This window comes from Lissotriton vulgaris, chromosome 9, assembly GCF_964263255.1.
Source record: "Lissotriton vulgaris chromosome 9, aLisVul1.2, whole genome shotgun sequence".
NCBI lineage: Eukaryota > Metazoa > Chordata > Amphibia > Caudata > Salamandridae > Lissotriton > Lissotriton vulgaris.
The window spans coordinates 495164871-495184207 of NC_141697.1; the positions used below are offsets into that span (position 1 = coordinate 495164871).

Here is a 19337-nt window from a genome sequence, read left to right on the forward strand (position 1 = left end):
TATATTAATTCTATTTTTATTTATCTTATTTTTCATTTCTATTATTCTATTTTTTATTTATGTAAGGAAGGGAGAAGATGTAGAGTATGAGTAAGTTCTTTAGTACTTCTTTTATGTTGCTCATCTTGTGATGTTCTTATGTTCTATGTGGTGTGCTTTTGAAGAGAATGTTTGTCTTCAAAAGTGCATCGCTCGTGATGTTATCAAGACCATTGAATGTAAACTGTATACTTGGCATTGAACTGTTGGTCTTCATTGGGTGCAGAAGCGCTCCTGTATCTTGCCTCTTAACTTACATCATTAAACTTAAAAAGGATTTATTTCATGCAACCTACCGCCTCCTTGGATGGTTATTTGGAAAACCTATACTTCACAGAGACCAAGGTGAGCCTTATTGTCCTGGTCTGAGTGCATCTCTCCTCGACCTTCAACATCATCTCCCAGGCCTATTTGATCACTCGAACGGCCACAGTTGGAATTCAGGGGCTCGCTCTGGTCTGCAGATAATACCCAAATAATTTTCTCTTGGAAGAAAAACCTAGAGGGCGGATTTGTAATTAATTTAGTGATTGCATGTCATCAATTTCTTGATGACTGTCAAGATTTATTAAAAGTGTATACAGATAAAACTGAGGTTTTGTCAAACCTAGCAGCCAGTCTAAAGCCTTGTCATCTTCTGACTTTTTTTACTGAGCTACATATATTTCACAGTGAGGGTCACCACTGTCTAGTTATACTTAGGTCAGAGTTTCCGTAGCAAGTATACTTTTTGTTGTGTTAATTAGATAATAACTTTGGCTCTATTTGACGAATCTTCAAGAAACTTTCCACAACAAAAAGTTCATCTACCTCAGCTCCTCCCTGAAAAGATTCAGGGCGATCCATCAAGCGGGAGCTGAGAAAAAGGGGGTCCCAAAGCGATTTTTCCCCATGGAACATCCATAGGAAAAATTACACGATACAGAAAAAACAGCTGAACTGAATTTCATCAAATTGGTCAGAAAGCTAGATCTTTACTCAGCAAGCAAGCTTTTTGTGATTTGGTGTAATGTGATCAGCCGTTTCAGAGAAATTAATGTTCAAAATGTAGAGATATCTATTTTAATGGGATTCCTGCAAGCAATAATGACAAAAAGTGAATTCTTATTGGTTGGTCCCGTGGGAGTCCTGCAGGACCAAGCAATGTAATTGGTGACCGCAACATGAAGAAAAATGTTGTGGACGAAGCATATAGAAGGGGGCAGGGTAGGGATACCCTGTTCCCCTAGCCCTTTCCTACAGGGTCCCTCCCAGAGACATAATTTATTTTTAAATGCTGATTCGTCTTTGGCCTGAGGGAGTCCCACAGGAGCTAACATGACCAACCTCCAGACCCCCATGTGCTCATGCGGGATTCCCGCAGGGCTCACTAGTGTGGTCATGTGGGGCCAAAAAAATATGTTTTAAAAAAAGAAATTGAGGGTTGGGCCGAAGTCTGTGATTGGTAAGGGGTGAGGGAGTGTCAGCTCACGTGGAATTGGCTGCAGAGCCTAGCCATAGGTCAGTGCTACTAGGTAGAAAGCCCCTACAGTGAATAGGCATTGCTCAGTACAGACTTTACATAGGGCCCACTCTTTCAAGAGATCTAGGGCCCATTAAGAGGGTAAGCCCCTCCTACCATTGTCAACACTTAGTGCACAGACTGTGTGAACTTACTCACTCCAAGACACAAGCCCAATTAGGTGATCAAGCCTCCACTAAGTGCAGACTCCGCATAGACCCTACTCTTTTAAAAATAAAACAACACTGAAATTCACAAATTATAATTAACTGAGCTAACCATAATGAGTGCCCTCGCCTCGGACTGCTTATGACCTCACATATTACATCACTCATGACATGTTAAATGTTTGTAGGGGTTTGGCTGTATGGTTTTGTCACAGTCCATGCTCTGCATCCAACTTCCCCCCAACGGTGTGCACAGCGGAAGACTGTCCAGGTGGAGTTGGCGGCAGAGCCTGGCCTGAAGACCTCCAGCAACCCCTTATTGTGCACAGCTGGGGAGGGGTGGAGGGGGGTTGGCAAAAACATACACAGTCACTTAAATAAAGACCAAAGATTAAAGTAGATGTCTATGTAAGAAAGGCAGTAAGATTTTAACTTGTTTAAAAAAACGTAGAAATTCCCTGAAAAAACAAAGGTTAATGTGAAGTTATACGTAGGTCTTCTTATAATACAAAACATACAATTTAAACCTCAAAATAACTGAAATTCACCAATCCTACCTGACTGGCATAAGTATAATTTACCCCGCGGATGCACTGCTTCTGACTGCACATACCCTCATACTGCAAAGTGCCTGGTTACCCTAATGGGTGATTAGCGGCGCTCTACAAATTCACATACCATAACATTTTGCAACACTGATGTGGTCTGAAATCTATGGCAGTTCAATATGCATTGATCAGTCACCTATAACTCCTTCGACGCTATTGACGGAACCGTTCCGTCACGCCCCTCGGGTGGACTGTGCTCATGACGGAACGGTTCCGTCACGGCCCGCTCGCCGCGCCTGCGCGGCGCGTTTCATTAAGCGGGCGGGGCCGTGACGGAACCGTTCCGTCACAAGCACAGCTCACCCGCGAGCCAAGACGGAACGGTTCTGTCACCCGCACAGGGGAGCCGCGCGCCCCCCCGCGACCGTTAGCGCTGCGGCAGAATAGCCGCCGCAGCGAAGGTGTTAACTGGTCAGTTTCCGTGGTTTAATACAGTCGAGTTTTTTTTATTAGAAGGTCTACCCTTGACCCCAGTTTAACCTTTGTGTTTTTTCAGTGAATGTCTAGGGTTTTTATACATCAAATAATTGCAGGGTCTTTCTGTGTTTTGGCAGATCGTTGACCTGCAATGCCAAGACTGCGCAAAACGTGGTGGGAAGCTTATTTGCTGTAAACCATTTAAAATACATTGGACATATCAATGTAAACATATCCATACAAAACCTACAGGCTGGCAGGTCGCTGTGTCCTTACAGTCTCATCCCACATACCAAGCGCTCGGTGACCACTTTCGGGTTTTTTTAACCCTTTGAGTGAGACCTGAGGTCGCAAGTGCCGCTAAAAGCTCATTATTTGTTCCGATGACCGCTATGGGTGCTTCGGGGAGCGCTTGCGAGGGAAGAGCGACCCCCAGAATGCGGGGCCAGCCAGCGAAAGCACGTGAGCTGGGTCTCTTTGTGTTTCCATCTGAGCAGGCATTAAACAAGGATGCCATGCAGCAAAGCCTGCTCAGAGAGGGCGCCATGGCCCCGCTTTGTAAAAGCTGAGCAAATTTCCCATTAGTTCGCCATAAGAGCTGCTCAGACACAGCCTTCGGGAAAGCAGACAACGTTCAATATGGATTTTTTGTGACCATGCACAGGCAAAAGACATGCCTGCCTCTTTGTTCCCGCGGTTCAATGTGGCTAAGTGCTAATGTACGGAGAGATAAAATGTCTGCAGGCTGCTCTATCATAGAAGCAGTGCAGCGCGATCAAGGCATCGGTGTAAGAAAGGCTTATAGGCAACATGCATTGGTAAATTCAGAAGTCATCACGCTGCCTTTCCATTAATTTTTCTTTTCATTTGCAGTTCTCTGGGGCATATTGGTGTCGGCTGCCCCTCACCATTTGGAAATGTCTCTTTGTCGCCTATGTCGTCCTATCGTCCTTTCTTTTCCCTTTTCTGTTTCTCTCTCAGCCCTTCGTTATTTCTTGCTATTGCTGTTCCACTTCCCTGCCTTTTTTCCATTCGTCCTGCTTCTTTCCTCCCATCCTCCTTTCCTCTTTTCCTCTCCCCGCCCTTTTCCATACCCTACCCCCCCCCCCCTTTCCTCCGCCTCCCTCCCTTCTCCCAGAATAAATCAAACAATCCACTTAAAACAAAAGGGCGAGATCTCTGCGGACAGGGAGTCAAATGAAATGGCAGCGAGCTGACAAAAGCAGCCAGCTCAAGCGATTTAAAGATCAGTGTCAAATAGTGTAACATGAAATCCGCGCGCCGGGCGAGGGAGCTTAGCGCGCGATTCCACCGCGCGAGCGTCCTCTCCTCACCTCCAAAAATCAGGCACTCCCAGGGGCACAATGACGGTAATACAGTAATACTATCTCCAAGGTGAAGACAGGGACATGGCGGGCCACAAGAGATGGGACTCAGACGCAGCGGTGTTTAAATCCATTAAAACTACCATTATGGGTCCTAGGAGCAGGGTTTTGTCAGGCGACAGTGTGGCTTAGTGGAGTGGACCAGGGTGTTTGTGGGTGCACAAATTAAATTCTCTGTCAGCGGAAGCGGCTTTGTCCTATCTGGAAATCAACTTTCATTTCTCTATTTGTGTTACTACGCGCAGGCACACATTACATAGCGCATGCGTGTTGCTTTATTTCTCCCTTGGTTAGATCGTGTGGGTTTTATTTTGTTTGGTACCACAGATAGGGTTTGTGGCATTATTACTCCACGCATGTTATAATATTTTGAGCGTTGGCAGATCATATATTTGTATTACTTGTTTTTGTCACAGAACCAGTGCATTTCTGTCCTATCACTTTTACCCCTAGAAAAGGATGTGTGCGTGGGAATTTTTAACCTAAGGCACAGTGCATGCGTTGCATTACTTCCCACTTTATTCCCACGACCAGCGAAGGATAATGGTTGCATTTTCCTTTTTTTCAGAGGCTGTATAACTAGATTGTGCGTGTGTGTGTGTGTGTGTGTGTATATATATATATATATATATATATATATATATATATATATATATATATATATATATATATATATATATATATATATATATATATATATATATATATATATATATATATATATATATATATATATATATAAACAATGCCGCATGTCTGGCGGCCGAAACGCCTCATTTGGACATTTGATGCTTGAACAAATCATCATTTACTTTCAACTTAGCCCACGGAGTCTGTTTCCTGGTGTTGCGCTGTTCTGGTGGATGGTTGTGCCCCTGGGATCCTGTTGTGGAATATATATATATATATATATATATATATATATATATATATATATATATATATATATACATACACACACACAGCCTAATTATACAGTCTCCGGAAGAAAAAAAGACATACCTACATTCATACATACATAAATGCATGCATGCATACGTAACCACACCACACACGGGTAAAGTCCATGCGTGTGTGCGTTCTATCTATCGATCGATCGGTTTTTTATGCTACCCTCAAACTCAATTGTTTTTAATTTCCATGGTATTACAGTAATGCACTTCTGTTCTCCGAACATTGGAAATGTGCGTTATTTCCGCCAGGAACAGGGCACGTGCTGTGTGTTGTTTTACACATGCTAAACTCGTGCTTTATTTTTTTCCTGCACTCACATTGTTGAATTAATTTTTCTTGGGCACAATGATGTGCGTTATATTTCAACAGTCAGTGTAGCCCCTTTGCGTACGTTTACATGTTTACACCAATCGCAGGGTAACCGTGGTGCGACTTTATCTTTTCCGCTCTGTTTGTTGTTTTTTACTGTGTGGAGAGTGCCCGTGTATTGCTTATCGATCGCACGCATTGGAAAGCTCGTTTTGACCTTTTTTGCGGTTGTTTTTAACATAAACGCACCAGTTAACTGCACCAAAGTGTCTATAGTTCTGAGAAAAGCTATTATGTAAGCAACCTGGAAGCCAGCCTTGGTATATGTGCCACGAGCAATAACTACTCATTTATTGCTTCGAGCACAGAGACGAAGTCCCACTCACCTCAGAAGCTCTCACATCCCGACTACCACAAAAAAGTGAAGCCCTTTAACGAGCCATCACCACAGAAACTGAGCCGCTACTACCCCCAAAATAACCACTAATCTGCGCAATTTACCATTATCTGCCACAAAAACAGAGGTCTGCTACCGACCCACTCCACCAGGAATAGGTAAATGGACCACCCACTGCCCACCACCAGAAAAAAATCATATCGCTACATATACCGTGCCCCCACTGCAAGGCCACCACGCCGCCACAGAAACCGCCACCTATTTACCCACATTGCCAAAGAAAGGGTCCCTCTCTATCAACACCACAAGGGTCACAGTTATGGTACACCACATACTTCTCATCGCCATTGCTAAAAAAAATCCCAACTGCAAACCTACCAGAAAGGGAACACCCCACTGCCACCTCCCAATAGAAACACAGCGCCTCTACCCATCCACTTCCACCACGAACAGAGCCCCACCACATACCGACCAACACCACTGAGAGAGACGCCCACTTCCACTTGCTGCAGAAACGAATTAGCTATCAACCTCACCACCAAAGAAAAAGATGAATCTCACTAACAACCACAGCAACAAATCCCCCATCACCCAACAAGGATGAAACAAAACCCTCGCTACCTACGACTAAAAACATGAAACAGAACCCCCACAACCAGTCCCGCAGAACGATAGCCGAAAAACACAAAAACAAAACGGCGACAATACTACAAATGCACCCTTACAACTCTACCCCAACACAAGCACACACACACACACCTTATTTGTTCAGCATCTATGGCAAACTGCCTGACAAGCGAGTATTCGCTGCTCTTTCTGTGAGATATTGTGGACGTGCGGTGTGTATCTATTTTATCAGAAGATAAGATTTACTGTCTAGCCTCTTATGGTTCGTGGTTCTCACAAACAGTGTTTGGGTATCATTCTACGTCACAAAGAAGGACATTTGAACAGAAACCGTGTTCCACACAGACAACAAACCGAACAACGTGGTTTCATCGAACACAGTCTGCGCCCTGATAGGCAGGAGACTTGATCCCTGCTCACACACTCTTTGTTTCTGTCACAGCGATGAGTGGATTATTACTTGACCTTAAAGCCGCGACTTGAGGGTTTCAGTCGCTTTTGTGTTGAGTCAGACCTCGATGCCCGGCCTTAGGTATGTGTCGAGAGGAGGCTTGAATTGCAGGCTGGCGTTTACCGGTCACGAGTGTATTCGTTTGTAGTGCTCCAACAGCATTGTGTTCCAGAATCTGATGCATGCATGTGCCTTTTTTATCAGTACTGATCAGAACGGCCTTGAAATAAACTAGGTTAAACCTGCAATGACTGGCAAAGTGCCGTTGGCGACTGAAACGAGAATTTATGAATTCTGCAAAATGTCCGCAATGAAAGGCTTCACCTCACTCCCACCAACATACAGCCAAACCAGACCCCCTGGTCCTTTCTTTATCACATGAGGTAATAATACCAGTAGGGCATCTTAAAAAAAAAATTATATTCTGCAACAACATGTTTCCTTACGGATGTGTGATCCCCATTAGAATCTCTTGGCTGGCTTGCGGGGTCGTCCGCAAACAGAGCGAGGTGTGTTCTTTCTGGGCGCCGTCGACCGAGCGGAGGACCCCTGAGCATCACATTGGCAGGCTTACATCTGCGAGCCCCCAAACTAGCCGGATGTACAGTAAGCTTCCATCAATCACTCTGCTTGTTTGTTGATGCTCAAACAGGCGATATCCACTCTGCTAATGTGAAAGCATCCGAACAAAAGGTGCAGCAAATAAAACCAAATTATTTTGGGGCGGAAAGTCCTATGAATATTTCTCAAACTGGGGCACATGTATTAATAAAACAATTATTAATAAATGGCATGGACCAACCATCGCTACAAAAACAATAGGGAAGCATTGCTGGGAAGGCGTGGGGTGGGGAGGTGTTGTAGAATTCACCAGACCCAAAGATTGCTACATTGGGATGCAATTTATATTAAATATTTTCTGATAAGTTGTTTTTATCAATGATGTGTTTTTCTCCCTAAAACAGGAAGGTGTTTATTTGTACATTTACCTGTATCCACCTTTAAGCACCGAGGTTGCCTCATTTTTTTAGGAAAAAATTCCAAATAAAATAACATAAAATGATGTGTGGTGGTCTTAGCCACCTCTTCTTCCTCGTTTAAAAGTGTGTGTTGTCTTCGGGACTGGTTTTGCAGCGTTATTGATCTCAGAAGCTGCTCCACGGGGAAGGTATTGACTTCGGGCATTCCATGAAGTGTGTAGACAAACATTCACAGATGGGCCAAGGTTCACGAATTGAGAGTTTTTAAAACTACAACAGCACCTTAGATTGAATAATGATATTATAACGATGCTGAATGGGCATGACAGGAATAAACAACGAGGCTATAGAAGTAGTCGGTTGCAGCATCCAGGGTCCGTGAGATGGCATCTTTGCGCCCCAAAACACAGTTAAGCATTATACATTTTTATGTTACAACGGAGAAAAGCTCTAAACTTCCTATTGGATGGAAAAAGTTATTGACAAAATGCACGGATATAGGCTTTAGTGGTTAATTAACGTCACCCAAATCTCAAGGCTCTATTTGCGGTAAGTCGCAATAACCCCGCGGTGATATTTTAATAAATCACTGTTAAATTCGGTTTATTATGACGTACATTTTTTATCAGACAATCCTTTTATTGACTTTCGATTGGCTACTGTGGAGTGTGATATTTAGCTGTCTAGAGTCTAAGAAAATATTAACATATAATTCAACGTTTTTTCTGTTTTAGTAAAAGTGTTAACTTTAAATGTCGTTTTTAAGCACAGTTGTGTTTTTTGTGGGAGTGTGGTGGCATAACAGGCACACTTTGGAGACTTCACGTAACAACGCCGTCCGACTGCTTAGAATCTTTTGTTTACGTGTCATGGGTTGGGTCCGCGCGACCCACGGGATCTAAACGGATTACTAATATTAAATCACCCCGTGCCTAAAAAAATAAAATCAATGAATTCCTCTGTAATCTAACATGTGCTCAGGTAAAGCGTTCCGATGCCTTCGAGCAATGTTCGCGCTATATCAAACAGCAAAACAACAAAGGAATTGTGTGTTTTGAACCCACTGCTATTTAAGAGCAATATTCAAACACCTCGTGTACTAACGCCCAATACCCCTTTGGCACTATTACCAACGACTATGAACGTGTGCTAAGGTAACGATGATAAATCTAAAAAAAAAATATTAAAAAAATTACAAATCGCTCTTTTTATAAGAAATGTCGTTCAGCACAGACTTTATTATTTTAATTTCGCTACTTGACTCCACTATTGGCGCACAAGCTCTACAAGCCAAGTGTGCACAGAGAAACAACAAGCAACAACGGATAGAAAATCTACGCATGGCAATCCTTTAAATAAGTAAATAAACATTATATATTTATAAAAACAACTTTAAAGTAAAGCAAAATTATAACGCGTCTTTTCAACATGAAATACCCACGAGAGTTAACGGGCTGGCGTTCGAACATGTCCGTGTTTTGAGGCATCCTTGGGCCCTGCCTAAGAGGCCGGGGCTCCTGGGCGGTACACGGTACTGGTCCCGGCAGTCCGGGGACGGGTGGCCGCGCGCCGGGCGCGTGAGTCACTGTCCGTGGTGCGCACGAAGCCGGGCGCGAGGTGTGAGCAGGCACGCAGTGAGGGCAAAGAGTGCGGGCAGGCACTGAGATTCATGGCTCGCCCCTCTCCTCCCGCCGGCTCAGATGTCACATTCACTGTCGCTGGATGTGATGGAGATGGCAGAGGTGGCCGCCTTGCTGGACAGGCTGGCTGCGGGGCTGGATGCGGTGCCCAGGGGTTCTAGGGTCCCGTCTTCTGCCAAGGAGCGCACCGAGCCCTGGGACAGGACCTGCTGCTGCAGCCTAGAAAGAGAAGGGAGACGAGTGAGAACCCTGCTGCAGGCGAGGCGCCACAGATACCCCGAGGGAGCCCTGAAGGAACTGATTACACACGGGCAGAGGGTACTCATGCACCTCTGTGGTACTGCCCAAACACATACATACGGATCCAGTGTCAGGCTTGGTCCCTGGAGAGCCACACATCAGGACGTTGTCTACCCACGATCTGAGCATCCATGTTTGATTACAAGGGGACTCCCGCCCCCCCCCCCCCACCCCCCACCTTCTACACACCGGAGAGTGGCTACCCACATTCTAAGTCACAAAGGGACCACCCTCTCACATACAGGGAGATGCCTACCCACACTCTAAGTCACGGAGGAACCACCCTCTCATACCCCAGGAAGCTGCTTACCCAGACTCTAAGTCACAGAGGAACCACCCTGTCACACCCAGAAAGCTGCCTACCCACACTCTAAGTCACAGAGGAACCACCCTTTCACACCCCAGGGAGCTGCCTAGCTACACTCTAAGTCACCCCCTCAAACTCCAGGGAGCTACCTACCCACACTCTAAGCCACAGAGGAACCACCCTTTCACATCCAAGGAGCTGTCTACCCTCGCTATAAGTCACAGAGGAACCACCCTCTCACACCCCAGGGAGATGCCTACCTACACTAAGTCACCCCCTCAAACCCCAGGGAGGTGCCTACCCACACTCTAAGTCACAGAGGAACGACCCTTTCCCCCCCCCAAGGGAGCAGCCTACCTTCACTCAAAGTCACCATCTCAAACTCCAGGGAGCTGCTTACCCACACTCTAAGCCACAGAGGAACCACCCTCTCACATCAAAGGAGCTGCCTACCCACACTCTATCACCCTCTCAAACCCCAGGGAGCTGCCTACTCACTCTCTCAGTCACAGAAGAACAACCCTCTTACATCTAGGGAGCTGCCTACCCACACTTAAGCCACAGAGGAACCACCCTCTCACATCCAAGGAGCTACCTACCTACACTCTAAGTCACCCTATCAAACCCCAGGGAGCTGCCTACCCACACTCTACGTCAAAGAGGAACCACCCTCTCACATCAAGGGAGCTGCCTACCCACATTCCAAGCCACAGCGAAAGCGCCCTTTCACACCCCAAGTAGCTGCCTACCCATGCTCTAAGACACGGAGGAACCACCCTCTTGCACTCCATGGAGCTGCCTACCTACACTGTAAGCCACAGAGGAACTACCCTCTCATACCCCAGGGAGCTGCCTACCCACACTTTAAGTTACAGGAGAACCACCCTCCCACACCAGAGGGAGCTGCCTACCTATGCTCTAAATCACAGAGGAACCACCCTCCTAAACCGCAGGGAGCTGCCAACCCACACTATGTCACAGAGGAGCCACCCTCTTACACCCCAGGAGCTGCTTAGCCACACTATAACTCATGAGAAACCGCCCCCTAACACCCAAAAGTACTGCCTACCACACTTTAAGGCAAAGAGGAACCCCCCTCTCACATCCAGGGAGCATCCCCCTACACACTAAGTCACAGAGGAACCACCCTCTCACACCCAAAGGACCTGCCTTCCCACACTCTAAGGCACAGGGGAACCACCCTCTCACACCTAAGGTACCTGCCTTCCCACACTCTAAGGCACAGGGGAACCACCCTCTCACACCTAAGGGACCTGCCTTCCCACACTCTAAGGCACAGGGGAACCACACTCTCACACCTAAGGGACCTTCCTTTCCCACTCTCTAAGGCACAGGGGAACCACACTCTCACACCTAAGGGACCTTCCTTCCCACACTCTAAGGCACAGGGGAACCACCCACTCACACCTAAGGGGCCTGCCTTCCCACACTCTAAGGCACAGGGGAACCACCCTCTCACACCTAAGGGACCTACCTTCCCACACTCTAAGGCACAGGGGAACCACTCTCCCACACGCCAGGGAGCTACTTACCCACACTCTAAGGCACAGGGGAACCACACTCTCACACCTAAGGGACCTGCCTTCCCACACTCTAAGGCACAGGGGAACCACTCTCCCACACTCCAGGGAGCTACTTACCCACACTCTAAGGCACAGGGGAACCACACTCTCACACCCAAGGGACCTGCCTTCCCACACTCTAAGGCACAGGGGAACCACCCTCTCACACCTAAGGGGCCTGCCTTCCCACACTCTAAGGCACAGGGGAACCACCCTCTCACACCTAAGGGACCTACCTTCCCACACTCTAAGGCACAGGGGAACCACTCTCCCACACTCGAGGGAGCTACTTACCCACACTCTAACTCACAGAGGAACCACCCTCGCACACCACAGGGAGGCATGTATTCACTTTCAGTTCCAGGTTTGATTACAAGGGATCAATCCCCCACCCCTCGCCAACACACACCAAGAGCTACAAACTCACACTGAGTCACCGAGGAACCCCTCTCACACAGCCTCGGGATCTGCCTACCCAATGGACCCCCTCCCCCTGGGAGCTGTCCATCCACCAGCCGATTCCACTGCTCAGGTTTACCTCAGAGGAGCCACCCGCGCACACGTGCACCCCAGACAAGTGCCACCCAGCATCTAGTTAATGTTACTGTTAAGGAGTTTTACCGCGCATACAGTAGCAGACACACGTTCCATATACAAACACCATACTTTAGAAGCGGGACCTCGATCCAGCACGAATCTGAAGCACCCACAGCACAAAGACCCGGGCCACCCATCGAAGGCAATCAGCAGCACCCACACCTCAGCCTTTACATACACTGGCACCAAACCTTATACCCACAGCACTTACAAGCGATGCCCTAATCCAAAGTACTTCCGTCACATCATCCGCAGATCACGAGAAAGCACCCCCACCTGATGTTCCTTGACAGCACTCTCAATAAAACACTCACAACCATGTGCACCCCGCCGAATGTCCATTGACAGCCACCGCGACAAGCCGGATCCCACGCAGTGCAGTCTAATACCACCCGCAGTTCACAAGTGAGAACTAAACAAGCGCCAATCCGCACAAACGCAGACACCCAAAGCAGCACAATAAGTGGCTGAAACAGGCTTCGGCATCCACAGAGTCTCCAGGCAGTGTCCCTCCAATATCGGGCTCCAGCACTCACGGCGACCCTCCCCTGCCAGTCACAATCTACTCCAAACTCCCGTAGGCAACGGACCCCAAGCAGCGCCCACCCAAGCTAAACTCAAACCTACATGACCCACAATCACCGCCCACCCACGTCAGGCTCAAACACTCACAGAAGCCCCAACCACGGCCCTTCCAGCGCAGCTGGCACACTCACAACCAGTGTCCGTCCACGACAGAATCCCACAATCACCAGACCCGAAGCGGAGCCCATCCACGCCAGACACGAGCACCCACACACCTCTCCACCAGAGCCCCTCCACACCAGACTCCCACGCACAGAGGACACCGCAGTCAGTGGTAGTCCACACCAGATACAAGCACCCACACACCTCTCCACCAGACTCCCACGAACAGAGGACACCGCAGTCAGTGGTAGTCCACACCAGATACAAGCACCCACACACCTCTCCACCAGTGCCCTTCCACACCAGACCCCCACGCACAGAGGGCACCGCAGTCAGTGCTAGTCAACACCAGATACAAGCACCCACACACCTCTCCACCAGGCTCCCACGCACAGAGGACACTGCAGCTAGTGGCAGTCCACACCAGATACAAGCACCCACACACCTCTCCACCAGACTCCCACACAGAGAGGACACCGCAGTCAGTGGTAGTCCACATCAGATACAAGCACCCACACACCTCTCCACCAGACTCCCACGCACATAGGACACCGCAGTCAGTGGTAGTCCACACCAGATACAAGCACCCACACACCTCTCCACCAGACTCCCACGCACAGAGGACACCGCAGATAGTGGCAGTCCACACCAGATACAAGTACCCACACACCTCTCCACCAGACTCCCACGCACAGAGGACACCGCAGCTAGTGGCAGTCCACACCAGATACAAGTACCCACACACCTCTCCACCAGTGCCCCTCCACACCAGACTCCCACACACAGAGGACACCGCAGTCAGTGGTAGTCCACACCCGATACAAGCACCCACACACCTCTCCACCAGACTCCCACGCACAGAGGACACTGCAGTCAGTGGTAGTCCACACCAGATACAAGCACCCACACACCTCTCCACCAGTGCCCCTCCACGCCAGACTCCCACGCACAGAGGACACCGCAGTCAGTGGTAGTCCACACCAGATACAAGCACCCACACACCTCTCCACCAGACTCCTACGCACAGAGGACACCGCAGCCAGTGGTAGTCTACACCAGATACAAGCACCCACTCACCTCTCCACCAGTGCCCCTCCACACCAGACTCCCACGCACAGAGACACCACAGTCAGTGGTAGTCCACACCAGGTACAAGCACCCACACACCTCTCAACCAGACTCCCACGCACAGAGGAACACCGCAGCTAGTGGCATTCCACACCAGATACAAGCACCCACACACCTCTCAACCAGACTCCCACGCACAGAGGACACTGCAGCTAGTGGCAGTCCACACCAGATACAAGCACCCACACACCTCTCCACCAGTGCCCCTCCACACCAGACTCCCACGCACAGAGACACCACAGTCAGTGGTAGTCCACACCAGATACAAGCACCCACACACCTCTCAACCAGACTCCCACGCACAGAGTACACTGCAGCTAGTGGCAGTCCACACCAGATACAAGCACCCACACACCTCTCCACCAGTGCCCCTCCACACCAGACTCCCACGCACAGAGGACACCGCAGTCAGTGGTAGTCCACACCAGATACAAGCACCCACACACCTCTCCACCAGACTCCCACGCACAGAGGACACTGCAGCTAGTGGCAGTCCACACCAGATACAAACACCCACACACCTCTCCACCAGACTCCCACGCACAGAGGACACCGCAGTCAGTGGTAGTCCACACCAGATACAAGCACCCACACACCTTTCCACCAGTGCCCTTCCACACCAGACCCCCACGCACAGAGGACACCGCAGTCAGTGGTAGTCCACACCAGATACAAGCACCCACACACCTCCACACCAGACTCCCACGCACAGAGGACACCGCAGTCAGTGGTAGTCCACACCAGATACAAGCACCCACACACCTCTCCACCAGTGCCCTTCCACACCAGACCCCCACGCACAGAGGACACCGCAGTCAGTGGTAGTCCACACCAGATACAAGCACCCACACACCTCTCCACCAGACTCCCACGCACAGAGGACACCGCAGTCAGTGGTAGTCCACACCAGATACAAGCACCCACACACCTCTCCACCAGACTCCCACGCACAGAGGACACCGCAGTCAGTGGTAGTCCACACCAGATACAAGCACCCACACACCTCTCCACCAGACTCCTACGCACAGAGGACACCGCAGTCAGTGGTAGTCCACACCAGATACAAGTACCCACACACCTCTCCACCAGACTCCCACGCACAGAGGACACCGCAGCTAGTGGCAGTCCACACCAGATACAAGTACCCACACACCTCTCCACCAGTGCCCCTCCACACCAGACTCCCACGCACAGAGGACACCGCAGTCAGTGGTAGTCCACACCAGATACAAGCACCCACACACCTCTCCACCAGACTCCCACGCACAGAGGACACTGCAGCTAGTGGCAGTCCACACCAGATACAAGCACCCACACACCTCTCCACCAGACTCCCACGCACAGAGGACACCGCTGCTAGTGGCAGTCCACATCAGATACAAACACCCACACACCTCTCCACCAGACTCCCACGCACAGAGGACACCGCAGCTAGTGGCAGTCCGCACCAGATACAAGCACCCACGCACCTCTCCACCAGTGCCCTTCCACACCAGACTCCCACGCACAGAGGACACCGCAGCTAGTGGCAGTCCACACCAGATACAAGCACCCACACACCTCTCCACCAGTGCCGTTCCACACCAGACATCCACGCCCAAAGGACCCTGCAGCTAGTGACGTCCACGCCAGAACTCCCACAGCCACCAGACTCGAAGCGGAGCTCATCCACACTAGACACGAGCACCCACACACCTCTCCACCTGTGCCCTTCCACACCAGACTCCCACGCACATAGGAAACCGCAGTCAGTGGTAGTCCACGTCAGACTCCGAGAGCCACCGGACCCCAAGCAGAAACAAGCACCCTAACACCTCTCCACCAGTGCCCCCCCCCCACCCCCCCACATCAGACCCCAATGCCCAGAGGAAACTGCAGTCCGTGGTAGTCCACGACAGACTCCCACAACGACCAGACACCAAGGCGAGCCCATCCACGCCAGATACAAGCACCCACACACCTCTCCACCAGTGCCCCCCCCCACACTAAACTCCCACGCCCCCCAGAGGAGACTGCTGTCAGTACAGTGGTAGTCCACGTCAGACTCCCTGACCCCAAGCCGAGCCCGTCCTCACCTAATACAAGCACCCACACACCTCTCCACCAGTTCTCCTACACACCAGACTCCGACACCCAGACGACCCCCAGCCAGCGCTAGTCCACACACCTAACGGATCCGACTCCCACGCCCGAACTGAAGCCTGCACACCCGATCTTTGTTTTGTTCTCATCCGACACTACAGTGAAATACCCTATCTCTGAACGGTCCGCTGTAATCCCCACGTTCACACTGGCAGGGGATTCGGGGGGGGGGGGGGGGGGGGGCATTGAATGCACTCACTGAATCTGCCCTAAAAAGACAGCAGGAGCCAGAAAGCTGACCTGGGATGGACAGTGGAGAACCGCGTTTTGCTGTTTCGTGTACAGAGCGTGTACTCTATTTCACAACTTGTTATTATCGAATAAAGACCTCCTCGCCTTTTATGTCCAATATTCGTTATTTTCAGAGCTATGAACTGAAACAGACCCCCGCCCCAGAGACCCAGCCTCAGCAGTGCGGGTCACCTATCACGACTGTTTGTGCTGCTAACAGTGTGGACAGACATACCACCGTTTCATGATAGTTTTCCAGCGCAGCGAAATACACATTTCATGCCAGATAGCAAAACTGCAAATCACAGTAAACCGAAGCGTTCTTCGGCACAGCTAGAAGTGGTCCACCTCGCTTAAATACAGCGGGCAGAAGAAAACTGCACCCCAGAAAATGGACGCGTCCAACCCAGAATTATGAACGCACGTCGCGGGTAACATTTTTCAACACTAGCATTGCGGGCTGCCGATTTAATATATCGGCGCTGCGTGGGCAATCGATATATCGATTTTAAGATTAGAAAATTGCAGTGTTGCCCCACCTGTTCCTTGGATACAATAGAAACAATTCCAGCTTTGTCGAGGCCACAATGAACCCGGTCTTAACCATGATACGATAAACACTGCCCTTGTAAAGGAGCAAGTGCAATATATCAACGCGTACATTTAATTGGGTATTGGTAGCGTATGGATTATTGTCATTATTTTTTTTTAAACGTGTCAGCCCTGCACGTGTTATAAATTACCTCTCCACTAGCCTATACAAAATAGGTCACTTTCTGGCACAATTAGGAATTTACCTGATCTTTTAGGCAATAGGTCAATAAAAATGGACATTGGCCATTTAGAAAAAAATCGACAAACAATATTCAAGAAAGCTAATGCATATTTTGCAGTGTCCCTTGCAGGACCGCATGTCTCTTATTCGGGTAGCTATTAAGACCCGGTTGCGACAGAAGAAAGTGGGCCCACGATACTAACACATGTGCTAATATATTGATAAGATTGCTTATCTTGCAAGAAAAATATGCAGCCTTATGGAATTTATATCATATTTATTAAATGTGGACAGGCACACCGATTATTAAAATTTGGGGACAGAGGTATTATAAGTCATTGAGTGTTTGGGGGTGAAAACAAATGTTGAAATCTCAGACGTGCAATAAATTCTAACATAATTGCACTTTTCGAAGGCGTCACAATGCACGAGGTGGGCGACGAATATTGTATTTTAAGACCTAGATTGCGTCAAGCACGGTTTTTCTGCAATCGCCCGAGCGTGACGATCGAGCTGACCGCGGTCAGTCGGTCTTTGCTGTTTCTTCTGTTTGTACCAAGGCCCCCCCAGCACTGCACATCTCTCCTGGGGGCTGCGGCGGCCCACATGGGTACCTACATACAGCCCCTAATAATGACAACACGAGCCTCCTATTTGGAAAAATGACCCCAGCAGTACTCAAGTTCCCCTCACCTATCTTTCAAAAGTGACAGAGCTGCCTCCAGGAATGCCAGCACGACCCCAGGGATGCAAGTCTGGCCGCACTAGAGGCTGCGCGGCCCTAAACGAGACAACCCCTCACCCCCAGGGATATCAGTAGGGACCCAAGACATGTCAGTACATTCACTCCTTTCACCCTGTCTGCAGTGCCAGAAGGATTTCCAGGATCCTTCTCAGGGGATTGCCAGCATGACCCCGTGCCCCCACCCCCAAGCATGAGCAACAGTCCTCAAAAAGCCAGCAAAGTCCCCAAAAGCGCCAACATCTCCCCGTTGAGTATCAGCTTGACCCCAAGGGTGGTAGAACACTCCCCCAAACTCCAGCACGGTGACAGACACCCCCTCCGTGCCCACCCGCGTCACCGACCTGTTCTTGGCTGCGGCCGCCCGGTCCCGCTGGCGTCGGTTCTTGAACCAGTTGCCCACCTGTGTGGGGGTGAGTCCGGTGGCCTGCGCCAGCTCGCGCTTTTTGCTGGGGTTGGGGTAGGGGTCCTGCAGGTACCACTCCCTCAGCAGGTGCCGGGTGCGCTCCTTGAAGCAGTGCGTCTTCTGCTCGCCGTCCCAGATGGTGCGCGGCAGCGGGAACTTCTTGCGCACTCGGTACTTGTCCACTGGCCCCAGGGGCCGACCCCGCAGCTTCTCGGCCTCCTGATAGTGCGCTTCCAGCCACAGTGCCTGCAGCTTGGCGTGCGAGTCCCGGCCGAACTTGTGCTGCTCCAGCAGCTGGTAGAGCTCTCGGAAGTGGCCGCTGTGGAAGGCCACGATGGCCCGAGCGCGCAGCACCGACTCATTCTTGTTGAGGGCCTCGCAGGCGGCGGGGGCCACGGGCAGAGACCACAGGAAGCGGCCCAGGCGCTCGATGTCCCCGCTCTCCTCCAGCGTCTCACACACGCCGGCCACTTGCTGCGGGCTGAAGTTCAGCATCGGCAGCTGGAACATCGGGGAGGCTGGCCGGGGGTCCGAGACTCCACATGTAAGAGTGGGGCCGGGAAGGGGTGGGGGAAAAGAGGTCTGACCCGAGGAGGGAGCTCGAAGTGGGCAGAGGGCCGCCCCGGGAAGGGAGCTTGGAGGGGCAGAGAAGGGCCCGGTATAGGAGAGGACGCGCGGGGTCCGCCGAGGCTCCGGGCCACTGGATGCACTGGCAGCTCCGAGCGCAGGCAGAGGAAAGGCAGCCGCCGCGCTGCTGCCAAGACAAGAGTCTGTGCCCACACCCAGCCGCACTTTCTATTGGAGCGGGCAGATTGGTCCTGCGGTTGCCATGGGTACCTGTCAATCACTGTCACAGTTTGCCAATCCAAACAAGGCAGCGAGGGGATATTTCAGCACCTCCCCGATCCGACAGCGCCCAGCGAGCGCTCAGAGAGGCGGATTGTCCAGGGGCTGACAGGGCCAG

At 50.3% G+C, this 19337-nt stretch overlaps 1 protein-coding gene across 1 annotated transcript; it reads right to left on the reverse strand.

Annotated features, from left to right (window-relative positions):
* Positions 1–9077: 9077 nt before the first annotated feature.
* On the reverse strand, positions 9078–19107 carry SIX6 (SIX homeobox 6). Its single transcript, XM_086936668.1, has 2 exons — positions 18312–19107; positions 9078–9694 (listed from the first exon to the last, which is right to left on the reverse strand). The coding sequence occupies exons 1-2, from the start codon at positions 18881–18883 to the stop codon at positions 9532–9534; spliced, it is 735 nt and encodes a 244-aa protein (XP_086792794.1). The 5' UTR covers positions 18884–19107; the 3' UTR covers positions 9078–9531.
* Positions 19108–19337: the final 230 nt, after the last annotated feature.

Excerpts from the sequence above, each read along its gene's own strand:
- SIX6 (XM_086936668.1), bottom strand. The coding sequence starts at position 18,883 with ATGTTCCAGCTGCCGATGCTGAACTTCAGCCCGCAGCAAGTGGCCGGC. Across the intron at positions 9,695-18,311 it reads GCGGCCGCAGCCAAGAACAG|GCTGCAGCAGCAGGTCCTGT; the intron begins GTCGGTGACGCG and ends TTCTCTTTCTAG.